This window comes from Triplophysa dalaica, chromosome 5, assembly GCF_015846415.1.
Source record: "Triplophysa dalaica isolate WHDGS20190420 chromosome 5, ASM1584641v1, whole genome shotgun sequence".
Classification (NCBI taxonomy): Eukaryota; Metazoa; Chordata; class Actinopteri; order Cypriniformes; family Nemacheilidae; genus Triplophysa; species Triplophysa dalaica.
The window spans coordinates 265,057-281,021 of record NC_079546.1 but is presented as its reverse complement, the minus strand read 5'-3'; the positions used below and the strand labels follow the sequence as shown (position 1 = coordinate 281,021).

The window sequence follows — 15,965 nt, the reverse complement described above, 5'->3', positions numbered from 1 at the left end:
TGATGTCTAGCCGACATGATGGACAGGAATGGGAACGTTCTGGCCAACAGTGCCAGAAGACTAGAGGTGGTCAGAAACTGCATCACGTACATTTTTGACAACAAAATGCTAGAAGCCAAGAAGGTGCGTTTTCTGATTTTATCTGTCACACATTACACATAAGATGCTTTGAAGGACCACGTGTTTGTTACATATGTGTAACAATGTGCACATACGTGTATTCAGTTAATGCCAGCTGTAATACGGGCTCTGAAAGGGCGGGCGGCACGCGTGTGTCTGACGAAGGAGCTTAACCAGCACGTCCTGCAGAACAGAGCCGTTCTAGATGACCTACAGTTCGACTACATCGTCCGCATGATGAACTGCACCCTACAGGTGAGAGACAGTGTTGTGCTTTAATGTGAGACAGGCAGTATATTTTCAGGTAGAAACACATGCACGTGTTTACAGAACATCTACTAGATGATGTTCCACAAAAACGTGGCTTTGGGTCACCTGATATCCAGTCACAGCTGGTGATCCTTTCAGACTTGTGTTCCTCTCTCTGTCCCCATCTGGTTTGTCATCTTCAGTGTCCTGTGCAATAAACCCATCAAAAATTTTGAGCGATAAATTACTATTCGCATTAGAGCTGCACATTAACCATTAAAAGGTCTTGTTCTCGATTCACACACCCACACGATCTCATTCATGAAAATCAATAATTCTCGTGTGTCTATTAACTTACAACTCAGACTAAAATCAATCAATAAAAATGTCGTAGGTTATCTATGAAATATGTCATAATTTTGAAGCAAAGTCCTACATATTGCAAACCTGAATAAACTATTTTGTATCAAATGATGTATTACTTTTAGTCATCATTCAGAATCAGAAAGAATAGCAATCTCTGTTTGAAACAGAAGAATGGAGGTTCTCAATTGATCCAGAATGGTGCAGCATGAGCATTACATTATATATAAACATATAAACTGTGTGGTTTTGTGTTTGTGTGGATTCAGGACTGCTCACATATGGATGAACATGGTATAGCTGCTGCTCTCCTGCCATTGGTCACGGCCTTCTGTCGGGTATGGGAACATACATCTGGAACTTCATTATCCACATAATTATAATACATGAATCTATTCGTACTCATAACACTCTTCATGTCCAAATGAGCATAATGCAATCTTGATTATGCACTTAAATATACGATCAAATTAAAATAGTAACAGCATTTAATATTAATATATTATTATAAGAACCTGCTAGTTAATTATTAACACAGAAATATCATTTTGTAAATGAATTTTTCTACATTTAGAAGTTATTAATTGTATTTGACCATAGGTTATACAAATCTTTTGAGAAATGAAGACTTAAGTTGTATTTATATGAAGCTACTCTTGTGCGTTATAGAAACTGGGCGGAGGCATCACTCAGTTCGCCTACAGCTGCGTTCAGGAGCACACGGTGTGGACCAACATGCAGTTCTGGGAGGCCATGTTTTACAACGACGTTCAGAAACACATCCGCAGCCTCTACCTGGAGAACGAAGAGGACGGAGACGTAAGCACTCACCTTCATCCTGCTTTTATAACTTTCTGGTGTTCTCTGGAACCAAGATTTCCTTACCCTTGACCTCTGTGTGGTTCAGGATGTGGAGGGCGGACAGCAGCAGGTGAGCGCGCTGGAGCTGGCGTCCGAGCAGAGCCGTCTGTGGCCCACACTGAGCAAAGAGCAGCAGCAGGAGCGCGTCCAGAAGGAGGAGAGCACCGTCTTCAGCCAAGCCATCCATTACGCCAACCGCATGAGCTACCTGCTCCTCCCGCTGGACACCAGCAAGAACCGCCTGCTCCGCAACACCGGCCTGGGAGATCTGGAGAGTGTCAGCAACAGCTACGTCACCAACAGGTGTGCGCTCGTGTCCTGACGCACACTGACATGCTCTCAGCCGGTGACATCGGAAGGATGGTTTTATGATGTTTTCAAAGATATCAAGTTGGTTTGTATCGTTTCTCTCCATCAGTATTGCGGGCAGCATGGCGGAAAGCTACGACACAGAAAGCGGCTTTGAAGACGCTGAAAGCTCGGACGTGGCCAACTCAGTGGTGCGGTTCATCAACCGGTTTGTTGATAAAGTGTGCAACGAGAGCGGAGTCACCAATGAGCACCTGAAAGCCCTTCACGCCATGATACCAGGTACTGCCCTTCACACACAAATTCATCTGAAAAAGCATATTTGAATGTTAAACGGGATTTGTGGAACTTTCATGCAGACATCGTTCAGATGCACATCGAGACGCTGGACGCAGTCCACAGAGAGAGCAAGCGACTGCCGCCCATCCAAAAGGTAAACAACTCCTTGTTTTACGTTCCTCTGGCCGGGAAAGAAAGTGTAGAAACCCAGACACCTCACTTCACCACCCTCCATCTTTGACTCCGACTGCAACGGCAGGTACGGCACCGTCTCGCTGACCGCGTCCTATGTGATGCATGCTGGTTTTGCAGTCCACTTCCTGTCCTCCGCCCTGTTGACCTGCTATACTAAGCACCTAAAGTCCTGCTTTTGTTTGCTTTGAAGGAACGTTGAGAGTTAAAATCAAGTCGATCTCTATCGGCAGCGTCTGAGGCCTTACCACACAAAATCATTTCAACTCGTCCATCAGTTTGTGGAAAACAAACAATAGTTTATAGAAGCGCATGTACCATTGAAGTCTTGGGTTTTTTACAAACAAAGACATGTTGAATCATTTTTTGGCTCTTTTATTGTCATCGCTTAACTTATCATCAACGTTCCTTTCGGTGTTGATTTTTATCTTGGGTTGTGTTGTGTTTTCAGCCCTCAAGGGTTATTTGATTTTGTTTGGACGTCAGTTTATAGGTTTGCCCAAACATTTCCATTTATTGCACAATGGAATGCTAATCTATCTGATGTTCTAATCTGTATGAGTTCTCGTAACCGTTTTCAAGGAGCAGTGAAGTGTGGTAAAGAACACCTTTTCATGTTTATTGAAAAGCGTCATTTTCAGTTGGAGAGACCAGTCATGCAGCTTTCATCACTAGTAGTGTTGCCTAGCAACCAGCGTTGCCAAGAGCAAACCGTTTCCCATAATATAACCAAAGCGTGTGAATGTATCCCACCTGGCTAGACGGATGAAATCTGTTTCCCATCAGTTTTCTAAACGTTTCCCTTCATCTGTTTCTACAGTTTTCCGCTTTATTTGTCAACTACCCAGAAATGCTTGCACAAGTATCCCATGCCTTTGCTCAAGTTTATTTGATGATGAATTTAGTTTTTGATTGGACGCAACTTCCTTACTTCAGTTTCACTGGGAATACACTCTTACATTGTCACGGTGTTTTTGCGCTGCATGCTTTCAAAACAACACCACGAACGCTCTGCCAGACGTTACGTATCATTTCACGTTCAGCTGAAGGAAGTCAGTCCTATTGCATATTTGTTTCTTAAACTCTAATGAGTTTCCTCAGAAGATCTGTTCACGCCACGGGTTGTTAAACCTCAAAGATGTCAAACTAACTGTGATGATGTTCTCATCTGCTGTGTGTCCTGTTTGTTTGTGGTTGTTTTCCTCAAGTTCTTGGTGTTCTTAATGTGAAACGTGGCGTCATTTTCTTGTTTTCTCCTCTGTGTGTCTAGCCGAAGCTTTTAAGGCCGACGCTTCTGCCCGGTGAAGAGTTTGTGATGGAGGGAATGAGGGTACACCTCATAGCAGACGGGCGAGAGGAAGCCACAGGTGCGATGGGCGGTCCGCCCCTGCTGCCGGCCGAGGGGGCCGTCTTCCTGACCACCTACAGGATTATCTTTAAGGGCACGCCCACCGACCCTCTGGGTGAGCTCTGATTGGTCAAGGGTCACGCATGTGTCTAGGGTCTTTGCAATATTAGTGACGGTATCTTTCTTTAATCACACCATTCTGTTGTTGTGTAAATGAACAGACCAAATGCACGCAAAGTCTTGTAGAAAACTGTATAAATGCCGTCTCAGTATTAGAGATTTTATGGCTGGATTAAAACCAGTAGTTCTGTTGGGCTGTAGAGTAGAACGTTATAAAAATCAGTTTCCATGCGGCTAAAAGTCTTGACACATTTTCTCTCTTGTGCAGTCGGAGAGCAAGTGATCTCCCGCTCCTTTCCCATCGCCTCTCTTACTAAAGAGAAGAGACTCACAGGATCTCAGGTCAGCGTTCCTTTGGATCAGCTCATCCAGGATGGCCTGCAGCTGCGCTCCTGCACGTTTCAGGTACAGAGCTTCACTTGCTCTTGTGGTTTCTCTTTGCCCTTTGCACTTCATTGAGTTGCATTGCATTTGGTATTCAGATGTGTTTAAAGATGCACTGCATTGATCTATTATCTCTCCTTTGCTTCTGTAGCTGATGAAGATCGCCTTTGATGAGGAGGTGGCTTCAGATTTGGCGGAGGTGTTCAAGAAACACGTGCATAAGCTCAGATACCCGCAGCACGTTCAGGCCACGTTTGCCTTTACTGTGGGCCAGTCTGCCAAGCTTGCGGTGGAACACAAAACCAAGGATAAGAATCAATCATTAAAGTAAGAACTCAAACACGCGTGTGTTAATGAAATCACCACACTCATATTTTAGCTTAAGTCATGAGTTTGATTGATTATTTCTCTTCATTTATTCATCCTCATGTCGTTCCAAACCTGTGTGACTTTCTTCTGCAGAACAGAACAGATATTTTTACCTTCATTGACTTCCATTGTATGGACACAAACCGCTGAGACATTTCTCAAAATATCTTCTTTAATGCTTCACATAAGAGTCAAATACAGGTTTTGAATGACATGAGGGTGAATAAATGATTCCTTTAAGGACTGTCACTTTAAATGCACTTGAAGTGTCTGATTTATGTATCTTAAAACTTTAAATTTGTAAATATTGTGAGATCCGTAAATATTTGTGTGTGAATACTCTGAGCTTTTCTTTCTGTCTTCCTCACACACGCACACACTTTCATATTTCCTGTTTGGGTGGTGTGTGTGTCTCCAGTGGCACTACTAAAAACACAAGAGCAAGTAAAAGAACAATCGAGTAGAAACACAGCTGAATCTAAATGAGTAAACAGTGGAATTGGCTGGACATTCAGACATTCAAACTAATTTTGTTTCTTTTTTTTGGCCAAACTGATGATAAACATGCTTTAACACAGTCTTTAAAAGATGCACTGAGGCAGTATCTCATATCTTAAAGACGGGTTATGCATCTTACCTTTAGATTTGGAAATTACTATTTTAATCTGTGCATTTTGCAGACATTTTTTAAACAGACTTAACCGTGTTAAGGTTTGATGTTTTTATGGCGTTGCTATCGCCATGCTTCATCAGTTAACATTCATAATAGCCTGATAGTACAATAATGCACATTTGTCTACGTTAATGATCACTACACATAGGGTTGTTCATTTCTGATGTGGTTCTCTTTGTAATGCTTGAATTATTTAGCCTCTTCATCATTTATTCAGAGGTACTTTTAAAAATGAATGAGCTACACCAGTGCTTCAAAATAAACTGAGTTAAATGAATTGAAAGATTTGAAATGTGCTTCAGAACACTGTCGAAAAACCTGGTGAAGTCCGCAAAGAGAACCATTGGACGACAGTATGTGACCCGGAAGAAGTATTCTCCACCCACCTGGGAAAACCGAAGCAGTCTGCAGTCGGAGCTGGACGAAGATGAGATCTCCGGTGAGCTGCACATCATTTCTTCTTTTAGATCTGGTGTTTTTTCTGGTTTATTGGGTGATATATGATGAGTCATTTTCTAATTGATCAGTGTCTGAAGACCCCGATCAGAGTTCCCTCACGTTGTCCTCCACCATCCGTTCATCTGACCGGCAGACCATGAGTAATGTCGTTGAGCGGGCTTGTTGCCGTGACTACCAGCGGCTAGGATTGGGAACGCTCAGTAACAGCCTGACCCGTTCCAAAAATGAACCCTTCCGTATCTCAACCGTCAACCGAATGTACACCGTGTGCCGAAGGTGAATTCCACATTCTAGAGATGTCGCGCACTGAGAATCCAGTATGGACTTCACACGAGTAATGTTGTTTTTTGTGTCATGGCTTTGTTAGTTACCCCGGGTTACTGATCGTGCCTCAGAGCATCCCGGACTCCACCATCCAGCGCATCTCTCGCTGCTACAGGCAAAACCGCATCCCCGTGGTGTGCTGGAGAAATTCTCGCACCAAAGCGGTGCTTCTGCGCTCAGCCGGCCTGCACGCTAAAGGCGTGGTGGGGTTCTTCAAATCGCCCAATGCTCCCACTTCAGGTAGAAGCCAGAAACATCTTACACACCATCTATGGTTCCATTCCTCCGGTTTACCGTGAGCTGTGAGGTCAAGAGAAGCACTGGTTGGAGATGCTTGTGCATGTGTGTTTCAGGCCCGTCTCAGGCAGACTCCACCAGTCTGGAGCAGGAGAAGTATCTGCAGGCCATCATCAGCTCCATGCCCTCCTACAGCGAATCCAGCGGGAGAAACACACTCAGCGGCTTCACCTCTTCACACATGAGCACATCAGGTCAGACACAAACCCTCATCTTAAGCCTGATGCTAACTCCTAACCCACAACTAACAGTCCGTGTCACACAGTGACCCACAAACCATTAAGACACACAGAAAGAGCTTCATGCATTCATTTCATTTGCATTAGATAACAAAATATCTCACAGAGTTGATTATTTCAAGGAAGAATTAATTTGATTTAATTTCAAGTTTAAATGTAGTTTTCATTTCATTTCTTTTAATGCCCTTAAAACCTTTTTTTGTGAACTGCTTGGGAAAAAATTCCAGTTGTTTGTTTTTAAATAACATTTAGGCTTATTTTTTATTTCAGTAAACATAAATGTCCTTATAGTTTTAGTTTCTGTTTAATGGTAATAACATTGGTGTTGGCATCTCAGCCAAATGAATTAAGCTGATGACATATCGTAAACAGATGTTCTTTCCATATCAGATGACATAGAGCCTTTAAAATACATAATAAAGAAAGAAAAAGTTCTAAATGAAGATGATTTTATTGTCCGGTGGCACTTATATTTGTGTTTATAATTATATCATATATTTGTGTTTATTTATTCATTTATAATGTAATTCAATTCATATTTGAGGCGTCTAAATGGTGTTTGGGCACACTGTGATATCCACTGCCTAATACGTCTTTGTGCTCGTGTGCGTTTGTTTGTTTGTTTGTTTGTGTTTGTTTATTTCTGGACATCAGACTCATCAGACAAGCTCAGGCAACCTAAAATAGGAGCTTTAATGAAACAGGTCATGGGTGCTAAAGAGGACGTGCCAGGAACCTTCAGTAGAGGAGGTGAGAGCAGTTTGTGTTTCAGATACCATACGTAGTCCTGTCAAGACTTGAGCCTCTTTTCATTTGTTTTATTCATTCATGAGTCATTTTTAGGTGCCTCTGCAATATGACTGTAGATTCCCGCACCAACTCAAGATTGTATTTTTTGGCGAATCGTGGTTAGTTTGTGCCCCAGTATGTGTAATGAAAGTAACAGGCGTTTTTATGTCATCTGACCTTAGCGCTGGGTCAGAGCGCAAGGGTCATCTCCCTCTCTCAGCCTAGAGTTTCGGTCAAGGCCCGCAACTCGCCCAGAGGTACAGTAGGCCCGCCCCTGCTTTCAAATCTTAACCAATCAAAGCACAGCGCCGCCAGTGAACATCAGCTGGCACTAAGTGTCCATGTAGTGTGGATGTTCTGTTTCCTGTGCTGACTAATAATTGACCGACATATATGTTTGTTGTTTGTGCAGATCTGAGTGTCTCTCTTTGCATGTGAGCCACCAAATTCTGACTGCTCCTCAGTTTTTTGTTGTCTGTTGTCTTGTGAAGTAGACGCTGAAAATCCCGCACGAACACAAGTGATTCCCTATTGGTTGATTGAGCGTTCTCTAACGGTCGGTGAATGGTTTTTATTGTCTGTGTCTTTCAGGAAAATGGGGCAGTATTCGTGGCAGCGGGCGGCTCAGCATGTATAATCCTGATGTTGGGAACAGGCTGGCTGGGAAGGAGTCGCCTCAAGCGAACGGAGGCCCGGCCGAGCCCTACTTCCTTCGGCAACAGAGAGCATACCTCTACATCATTGGAGACAAGTCCCAGTTAAAGGTAACTGTCTCAGACCTCACAGCTCACACGTATAAAGCTGTATTACAGTGTGAAGCTAAACTCCCGTGTGTCTGCTCTCAGGGTGGAAAGCAGGACTCCTTCCAGCAGTGGGAGGTGGTGCCCATCGAGGTGTTTGACATGCGGCAAGTGAAGAACAGTTTCAAGAAGCTGATGAAAGCTTGTGTGCCTTCTTCAACCAACAGCGATCCAAACATGACCTTCCACCGCTGCCTGGAGGACTCCGAGTGGATGAATCTGGTACATTCCCACACACTTTAACTGGCCTTCCAGTCATCATTCTGTCCCAATAATAATGGGAAACAAAGTAAAACAAAACCAATTAAATCTTTAATAAATAATATTATAACTAAATTGCGAACAATTTAACTAAAATCATAAGTAAAATAAATATAAATAATATAATATAAACAATAATAAGGAAACGGCAATATAAAAAACAAAGAATTAAACTAAAGTAAAACTACAATAACAATAAACAAAATCAGAAGTAACGATATTTATTCAAAATAACAACACTGTTACCGATGTAACATCCTTTTTGATTTGTTTGTGTGCTGTAGCTTCACAGGCTTCTGCAAGTGTCTGTTCTTGTTGTGGAGCTGTTGGACAACGGTTCCTCCGTCATGGTTAGTCTGGAAGATGGCTGGGATGTCACAACACAGGTGGGAGACTCATAACTTTTCTTTCCTACAATCACACAAAACTGAACTTGCATATGCAGTCCACACAGTGTATTTCAGCGTTGGGTCATTATGTGTTGGATGTAGGTAGTGTCTCTGGTTCAGCTTCTGTCGGATCCGTACTACCGAACCATCGATGGCTTCAGGCTGCTGGTGGAGAAAGAGTGGTTGTCATTCGGCCATCGATTTAGCCATCGCGGAGCCCAGACGCTCGCCAGCCAGAGCAGCGGGTTTACACCAGTCTTCCTACAGTTTCTAGACTGTGTGCATCAGGTATGTGGTGCAGTGGACGTCAGATACAGTATTTTGGGTGGCTGGTGCCACAGTTATCAGCTGATTGTGTCAACATGCCTAGTAAGAGCCGGTTAGTTGCACTAGTTATAAATGCATACGCTACAGTAATGACTTTCAGTAAACATTCAAAAAAAATATGCTGTCAAACATTGTTGATTATTAGTAATGAATTATCTAATTATAATAATTAATTATAATTTTTTGATCATGTTCATTATGTTTTCTAAGTTTATTTGCGTGGCTTTTGAGGAAGTGTTTCAATCAATTTGTCTGTCTTATCTTGTGCACTGTTACATGTCCCTAAATAGGCATATGACTGTATACATAAGGCTTTGATAAGAAGTTTTCATTGATTTCTTAGAAGCTGTTTTACAGCAAGGAAAAGGAGATCTTGTTTTTCCTAAACTGGTGAAATGATTTCAGTTCATTAATACATTTAGCTAAAGAAGTAAAGAATCATATTTATTGTATTTTAAACTCGGATTAATGAAGAAATCTTTTGATTTGCTCTTTGAGTACTTTTTCTCATCAAATCCAATACATTATTGTGGGTGACAGCAGAGCTGGTTACTGGATTCACATGCGTCCCTCAAGTGTCTGTCCTGGGCCCGATTTATTTCTTAATATCTAATATTGTTCAAACAAATGTTAAAGTTACATGAATTCACTTTCCTCTGCACTTTCTGTTTTCTACAGATCCATCTGCAGTTCCCCATGGAGTTTGAATTCAGTCAGTACTATCTGAAGTTTCTGGCCTACCACTACGTGTCCAACCGCTTCCGCACATTCCTGCTGGACTCTGACTATGAGCGCATAGAGCTGGGTGGGTCTCTTATCAACGTTAGCAGAAGTTTGTCACTTAAATGCTACATAATGGCCACTGTTATCAAATGATTTTATTATGCCCTCATATTGTGTCATTCTGTGAGGATTTACAGGATTTGTGCATGTGTAGTGTATCTACAGTTGTTAAACTCTTTATTTCATCTCTGACGTGACGTTTCTTCTACGCAGGTGTTTTGTACGAGGAAAAAGGCGAGAGGAGGAACCCTCAGGTGTGTAAATCAGTGTGGGATTACATTGATTGTCTCAACAAAAAGACCCCCATCTTTTACAACTACATGTTCTCACCTGAGGAGGAGGAGGTATGTGGACCTCTAAAAGATTTTATTTCATTTCAATTCAGCTTGAGAACAACTTAATTGGGTTTTGTTTATTATATGATTTTCACAAATGTATTTTTATGTACTCTTAAAATAATGAATTTAAAATAATGGCCACAAATTAGGGCTGCAACTAACGATTATTTTGATAGTCGACTAATCTAACGATTATTAGATCGATTAATCGACTAATCGGCTATTATTTCAATGACTAATCAGTACGTTTTTAATGATTATTCAGCTTTTGCAACTAGTTAAAACATTGACTTATAGATCATTTACATAATGAATAAAATCAATTCAGCTTTTGAAATTTGCTTTAATGAACTTGAACCAACTGGTTAATCTCTTTAAGTTTGCTGATTTTGTCCAAATCGAATCACACAAATACTCTCTTCAAACTTTTAAATACAAATAAAAATAAATAAATAAATTAGGTACATTACAGATCAATTTTATTTTTTAAATGCAAACAAATCTCTTGACTGAACCATTAAGCAGCATTTCTATGACAACAGTTCAGTTTAACTCTATCCCCGCCAGACTTAAAAAAAAAAAAAAAGTTGCCAGCCTAAGCCAGCGGTTTTTAACATTTTCACCAAACTTTAATGGCTCACACTACATTTTCTGTAAAGAATATATGGACAAACAATATGTCCAATGTAAGAACAGAGTCTCTGCTTTTAAACAAAGGAAACCTTATTCTTCTATCTTGATTTGATCTTTTTTATCACTCCTTAGATGTGGGTAGGTTTCTTCAAAAATGCATCACTTTGATTAAAAGATAATTTTGAGATAACTAACGTTTTTTGTGAAAGATTTCCGCCCAGATTACACTCAGAACAATCATTAAAAACCGATAGGAAATATACGTTCTAGGTTCTGGGATTCTGTACTTTTTCCCGAAAGGTGTGTAACAGCGCCACCTGCTGTACAACAGTATAAACACTGATTCCCGTAATAACGTCTTTGGCGGGGTACCGTTTTTTTTTAAATGACGAGATAAATCATCAATCATGTCGGTGAAAGAGTTAATGAAAAAGAGCAAGAAACAGAAGAAAATATTTTAAAATAAAGTCAAGATATAAGACTCCTATCACTTAACGTCCCTCTCTTATAAGGATTTTCCTCTCATGTAATACCTAATAGTGTTATAATAATCAAAACAAGCTTGACTTTTAAACTCGATCAAAGCTTTTTACTTTGCAAAACAAATAATAACATAACTGTAATTATATGATTATTGCATTCTCTCATAAAAAGATTTACCGCTAAGTTCGTTAGTTAGCTCTAGATTGACAACACTCGCCTCTCTCATTCTCCGGGATGTTTCCTTTTAAATACTCCAGCATGCAGGTTGTGTTGATGTGAAAGGCAAGTTCCGCCTTTCATGCATTACACAAAACTGCATTTTGTCGTTTTCAATTTGGTAAAGCTTTCCCACACTTTACTTGTTCGCATTCGTTTGTCCATGATTCTCGCTGCGTGTCCTTCTACTGCGATAGCATTCGGGAAGACTACAGTGCTACAGTGCCGTAGCGGTCAAATTGTGATATTGCAGGCCCTTAAATTAAGTCACGTAATCAAACAACTACTCGACAACAAGAATATTTGTCGACAATGTCGACTAATCGTTTCAGCCCTACCACAAATAAGCACACAACACACTACACAGTGTTTATTCTTACATTTTATTGTAATACTACATCGCCCTCTGATGGTAAGCGAGTGTAACTGCTCTTTTTTCACTCACAGGTCCTAAAGCCATACAGCTTCATCTCAAACCTGAAGGTCTGGGACTTTTACACGGAGGAGACACTTTCAGAGGGTCCGTCCTTTGACTGGGAGTTGGTGAGGGGCAGACAGGAGAAACTGTCGGAGGAAGCGGTTGAAAAACTGGAGACAACAACTCCCAAATCGCAGCGAAGGATCGTCTGGCCATGTTACGACAGCCTCAGTAAAGAAGTGCCTGATGCCATCACCAAACTGTTGCAGGTGAAGAATAAAACCCTCGTAAATTACAAACCAACTTTTGGAGAAAGCGTAAGTTTGCTCAAAGTTAATATTGTAAATATGCTTATGTGTACAGGATGTGCAGAATCTAGAATCCGAGTTGGGCCAGCCCACCGAAAAATGGAAGGACACGTGGGACAAGATTAAAACAGCCCAACGTGTGGAGTCCAGACTAGAAAGCAGAGTAAGTCAGTAAGACACACCAGCGGTTTACCTTCTGAACATTCTGTGTGCCAGATCCCAGAATCTCTGTGTTTTCTTTCCCTAGCACTCGTTTTCCAGCTCTCTGCTCATGTCGTCTAATCTGAGTCACCAGCGGCGCTCTCAGGGTGTGTATCTGCAGGAGAGCGGGGTCGGCTCCTCTATCAATCTGTCTCTGGACTGTGAATCCACCACCTCAACGCCTGCGGCCGGTCGGCCCAGTACCAGCACGCTCTACAGCCAGTTCCAGAGCACTGAGAGCGAGAACAGGTGTGGCAAACCATTCCTCAAAGGAGTTTAGAAATGAACCAGATGTTACCTTCGGGTCAAATGTCATACATTTCTTGTCGCCTTATTTTCCTTAGGAGCTTTGAGGGTATTTTATACAAAAGAGGCGCTTTGCTCAAACCGTGGAGACCACGTTGGTTTGTGTTGGACAAGACGAAACACCAGGTACTTTTTTTGTGACTCTCTATGTGTTTGTGGTCGAATCATAACAATTCAACACCTGAATCCGTGCTTATGCAGTACATACACAAAACACAGTTGTTGAAATTCAGAGCTTGGTTTCATTCTCATTTTTTCCAGTTGCGATACTACGAATCACGGCAAGACAAAGTGTGTAAGGGAGTAATCGAGTTAGCCGAGGTGGAATCTGTCATCATGGGAACGCCTGCCATGGGAGCACCTAAAAACATTGACGACAAAGCCTTCTTCGATGTAAGATCTCTATACTCCCGGCTTGATTACTTTATTCGTTGCTTTCTTGAAAAAGCTCACATCACTCCAACACGCACTTATTCTTCCGCTCTTGTTTTACAGCTCAAGACGACCAAACGTGTCTATAACTTCTGTGCTCAGGACAGCATGAATGCGCAGTTATGGATGGACAGTATTCAGAGTTGCCTATCTGACGCATAAGAGAAATACCTGTGACTCTTTGTAGGGCGGAGCTAACTAGGGACATTGCTCATCGCCGATGGGCGGGGCTTCCCTCAGCGTTTACTGAGAGAGAGAAGTTAGAACGGACGCGGCTCCTGTGCAGTGTCGGTGGAATTGAACTTCACAGTATCGCACCTCACATTTCAACCTTTTTTAAAAACATGTCAAAACTTATAAAAAAATCTATGAATTCCCATAAATCTCATATCAGTAGTCTTTGTTACTGTTGCCACATATTTCCTAACACGATCACATTTCCTGGATGTTCTCTCATGCTTGTTTGAAAGATGGCATTGTGTTGTTTCTGATGGACTGCGATTCTTCATCTGACATGTCCAAGTGTCGCTCGCTTGCACCCTCCCGTAACGCTCTAATACTGCCAATGGCGCCTTCAAGCTATGCAGGGCTCAAGCATGCCCAATAACTCACTCAAGAGTGACCCGTTACATTGATTATACATTGAGATTATCAGTTCATCACTGGTCTACTCTTCTGTCTTCTCATTGGCTGCTTCAGTTCTCTTTCTCCCTCACGATGGGTTGGCTTTGTCAGATTCTTTTCTGAAGCAGAGTCTACATGCAACGATCCATGAAGGATTATGTGTGTGAATTATTTTTTACATTATTTACGTCCAAGTTTTTCACAACCTGAAGTTTTGTCCAATTTGAACAAAAGCCATCTGGAGATTATACATTCAGATTTGAGTGTTTACAAGGTGAGTCTTACAAAATATTCTGTTTGAGTTCCCCCAACAAAACCGCAAAAGCAACTATCGCTATTAAGAATCTAAGGCATGTTGAAGGAAACGGAGGGATAGTTTTGTCATGATCATTTATGCACAGAAATGCGATTCTTTTATGAAAGAGATGAGATCGACGGGGGAGACATTGTCTTGAGGCTTCTGTAACCACTTTGTTTCATCAATTGTTTGTTTACATAAATCGGAGGCCACAGACTGGAGCTGGTTGCCATGACAACTGGGTTCAGCATCCCTTTCTGTGATCGTTTATGCAAAAAATACTGTAAATATGTTTATGCAATCAATACGGTTTATCTCGAATGGGAACAATTCAAGTTAAATTGTTTTCTTGGGACCTGCCATATCTGTTAAGTGAGATTGCTCCGTACATCCATAAAAGTATTTAGAAAAAATTGGACTTCTGGAAAATGGAAATGTTGAGAGGACGCGCGTAAGGCCGGTTGTCATTCCTTCTAAGTTCTCCGGGCTCTGAGGCTCTTGTGGATCTGTCAGAATCAGTGTTTTTTAGTTTGTTACCTGTTCTATGTTGAATCCTGTACATAGAGGAGTTTGTTTATATTATTCCTTTAAAGAAAGAGTCTATTTTGCCAGACTTTGTAAGGATGCACGGAAGAGGATCACCTGTTTATCACAGGATTGTTGTTTTTTTATCCAGGACACCAGAACTAACACGCATACATAGTGTAAAATAGGGTTATACTTCTGAATTGTTCAAACAAAATTGTAGATTTTTGTTCTAATAACTCCCTTTGTATATAATACTCAGAATTGTATGTTAATGGTAGTAATTTATTTAACGTCGTCTCGAATATGACTCCTCAGAGCACCACTTAACTTTTAAATTAGACATCCAATACGTGCCATTGTTTATCTCTGTGTTAACGTAACTAATGATAAATATTTTTTGGAAAACCTTCAGATGTGACTGATAAATAAACCCTGAATTTCTTATTTTTTCTTTATCTGATGTTTGTTACTCTAGAAAATAACGACGCTCATCTAGTAAACGTTGACTTGTGACAACATAAATTGAACATTTTAATTATTTATTTTTCATACTTTTTTATTAGATTTATTTAATCTGATTCAGGTTCTGTTGTCCATCATGCCATATGTTTTTTAGGATTAAACCACTCTGGGGTTTATGACCTCCTATCATTTGGCTGCTTGATCTGTGTGTTGATTTTGTCTGTTTACTCAGTGAAGATGATCGGGATACAAAACCAATAGAAAGCTATCAAAAAAAGTTCACAAGCTTCTAATAAATAACCTGTTATAATTTTGCATCGTTATAATTTGTATGTTATTTTTAAATAATTCATACAAAATAAACACTATAAAATTATCTTATGTAATATGTCATAAACATTTTTAATATATTATTGTTACAGGTTGTGGTCAAAAGGAGAAACTCAATAAAAGAGTACGAGAGACGAGAGTTTGCTGTAGTCAAGCAGTCCTCTGTGTTTTGTTTATTAATAAACAGTATTTAAAACCATAAAGAAAAAGCCATAAATGAACTGAATACTAGATTCATATATTTATATAAACACTAAATCAAATCATCCAACAACATGTATATAAATGGTTTAGACTCTTACAGCTCTTTTACACAATAAACTTCACTTGTATAAAGACACTCACGTATGTAACACATAATAATATTATTAAGCAATTTTTAGTCAATTTCATTTCATTTGTTCAAATGTCTATTTTACTATAAAATGTAAGACAGGAGTGAACCTCTTTCTG

At 40.6% G+C, this 15,965-nt stretch overlaps 1 protein-coding gene across 6 annotated transcripts in view; it reads left to right on the top strand.

Annotated features, from left to right (window-relative positions):
- Positions 1 to 15,373, top strand: part of sbf1 (SET binding factor 1) — a 40,338-nt gene extending 24,965 nt beyond the window's left edge. For 5 of the 6 annotated variants that reach the window (XM_056748798.1, XM_056748803.1, XM_056748800.1 and 2 more), the window contains 28 exons: positions 11 to 123; positions 226 to 375; positions 1,002 to 1,070; positions 1,402 to 1,551; positions 1,640 to 1,896; positions 2,012 to 2,184; positions 2,262 to 2,335; positions 3,644 to 3,836; positions 4,110 to 4,246; positions 4,377 to 4,552; positions 5,570 to 5,706; positions 5,795 to 6,002; positions 6,094 to 6,290; positions 6,404 to 6,541; positions 7,241 to 7,336; positions 7,558 to 7,632; positions 7,967 to 8,139; positions 8,221 to 8,397; positions 8,721 to 8,822; positions 8,928 to 9,113; positions 9,831 to 9,957; positions 10,149 to 10,279; positions 12,053 to 12,292; positions 12,387 to 12,494; positions 12,579 to 12,781; positions 12,877 to 12,964; positions 13,100 to 13,231; positions 13,334 to 15,373. In XM_056748798.1, the coding sequence (XP_056604776.1) occupies positions 11 to 123; positions 226 to 375; positions 1,002 to 1,070; positions 1,402 to 1,551; positions 1,640 to 1,896; positions 2,012 to 2,184; positions 2,262 to 2,335; positions 3,644 to 3,836; positions 4,110 to 4,246; positions 4,377 to 4,552; positions 5,570 to 5,706; positions 5,795 to 6,002; positions 6,094 to 6,290; positions 6,404 to 6,541; positions 7,241 to 7,336; positions 7,558 to 7,632; positions 7,967 to 8,139; positions 8,221 to 8,397; positions 8,721 to 8,822; positions 8,928 to 9,113; positions 9,831 to 9,957; positions 10,149 to 10,279; positions 12,053 to 12,292; positions 12,387 to 12,494; positions 12,579 to 12,781; positions 12,877 to 12,964; positions 13,100 to 13,231; positions 13,334 to 13,432 (4,109 nt within the window). In that variant the 3' untranslated portion in view covers positions 13,433 to 15,373. The remainder of the gene's footprint in view (positions 1 to 10; positions 124 to 225; positions 376 to 1,001; positions 1,071 to 1,401; positions 1,552 to 1,639; positions 1,897 to 2,011; positions 2,185 to 2,261; positions 2,336 to 3,643; positions 3,837 to 4,109; positions 4,247 to 4,376; positions 4,553 to 5,569; positions 5,707 to 5,794; positions 6,003 to 6,093; positions 6,291 to 6,403; positions 6,542 to 7,240; positions 7,337 to 7,557; positions 7,633 to 7,966; positions 8,140 to 8,220; positions 8,398 to 8,720; positions 8,823 to 8,927; positions 9,114 to 9,830; positions 9,958 to 10,148; positions 10,280 to 12,052; positions 12,293 to 12,386; positions 12,495 to 12,578; positions 12,782 to 12,876; positions 12,965 to 13,099; positions 13,232 to 13,333) is intronic. The other variant, XM_056748801.1, reaches the window with a different exon arrangement.
- The last annotated feature ends 592 nt before the right edge of the window (positions 15,374 to 15,965 follow it).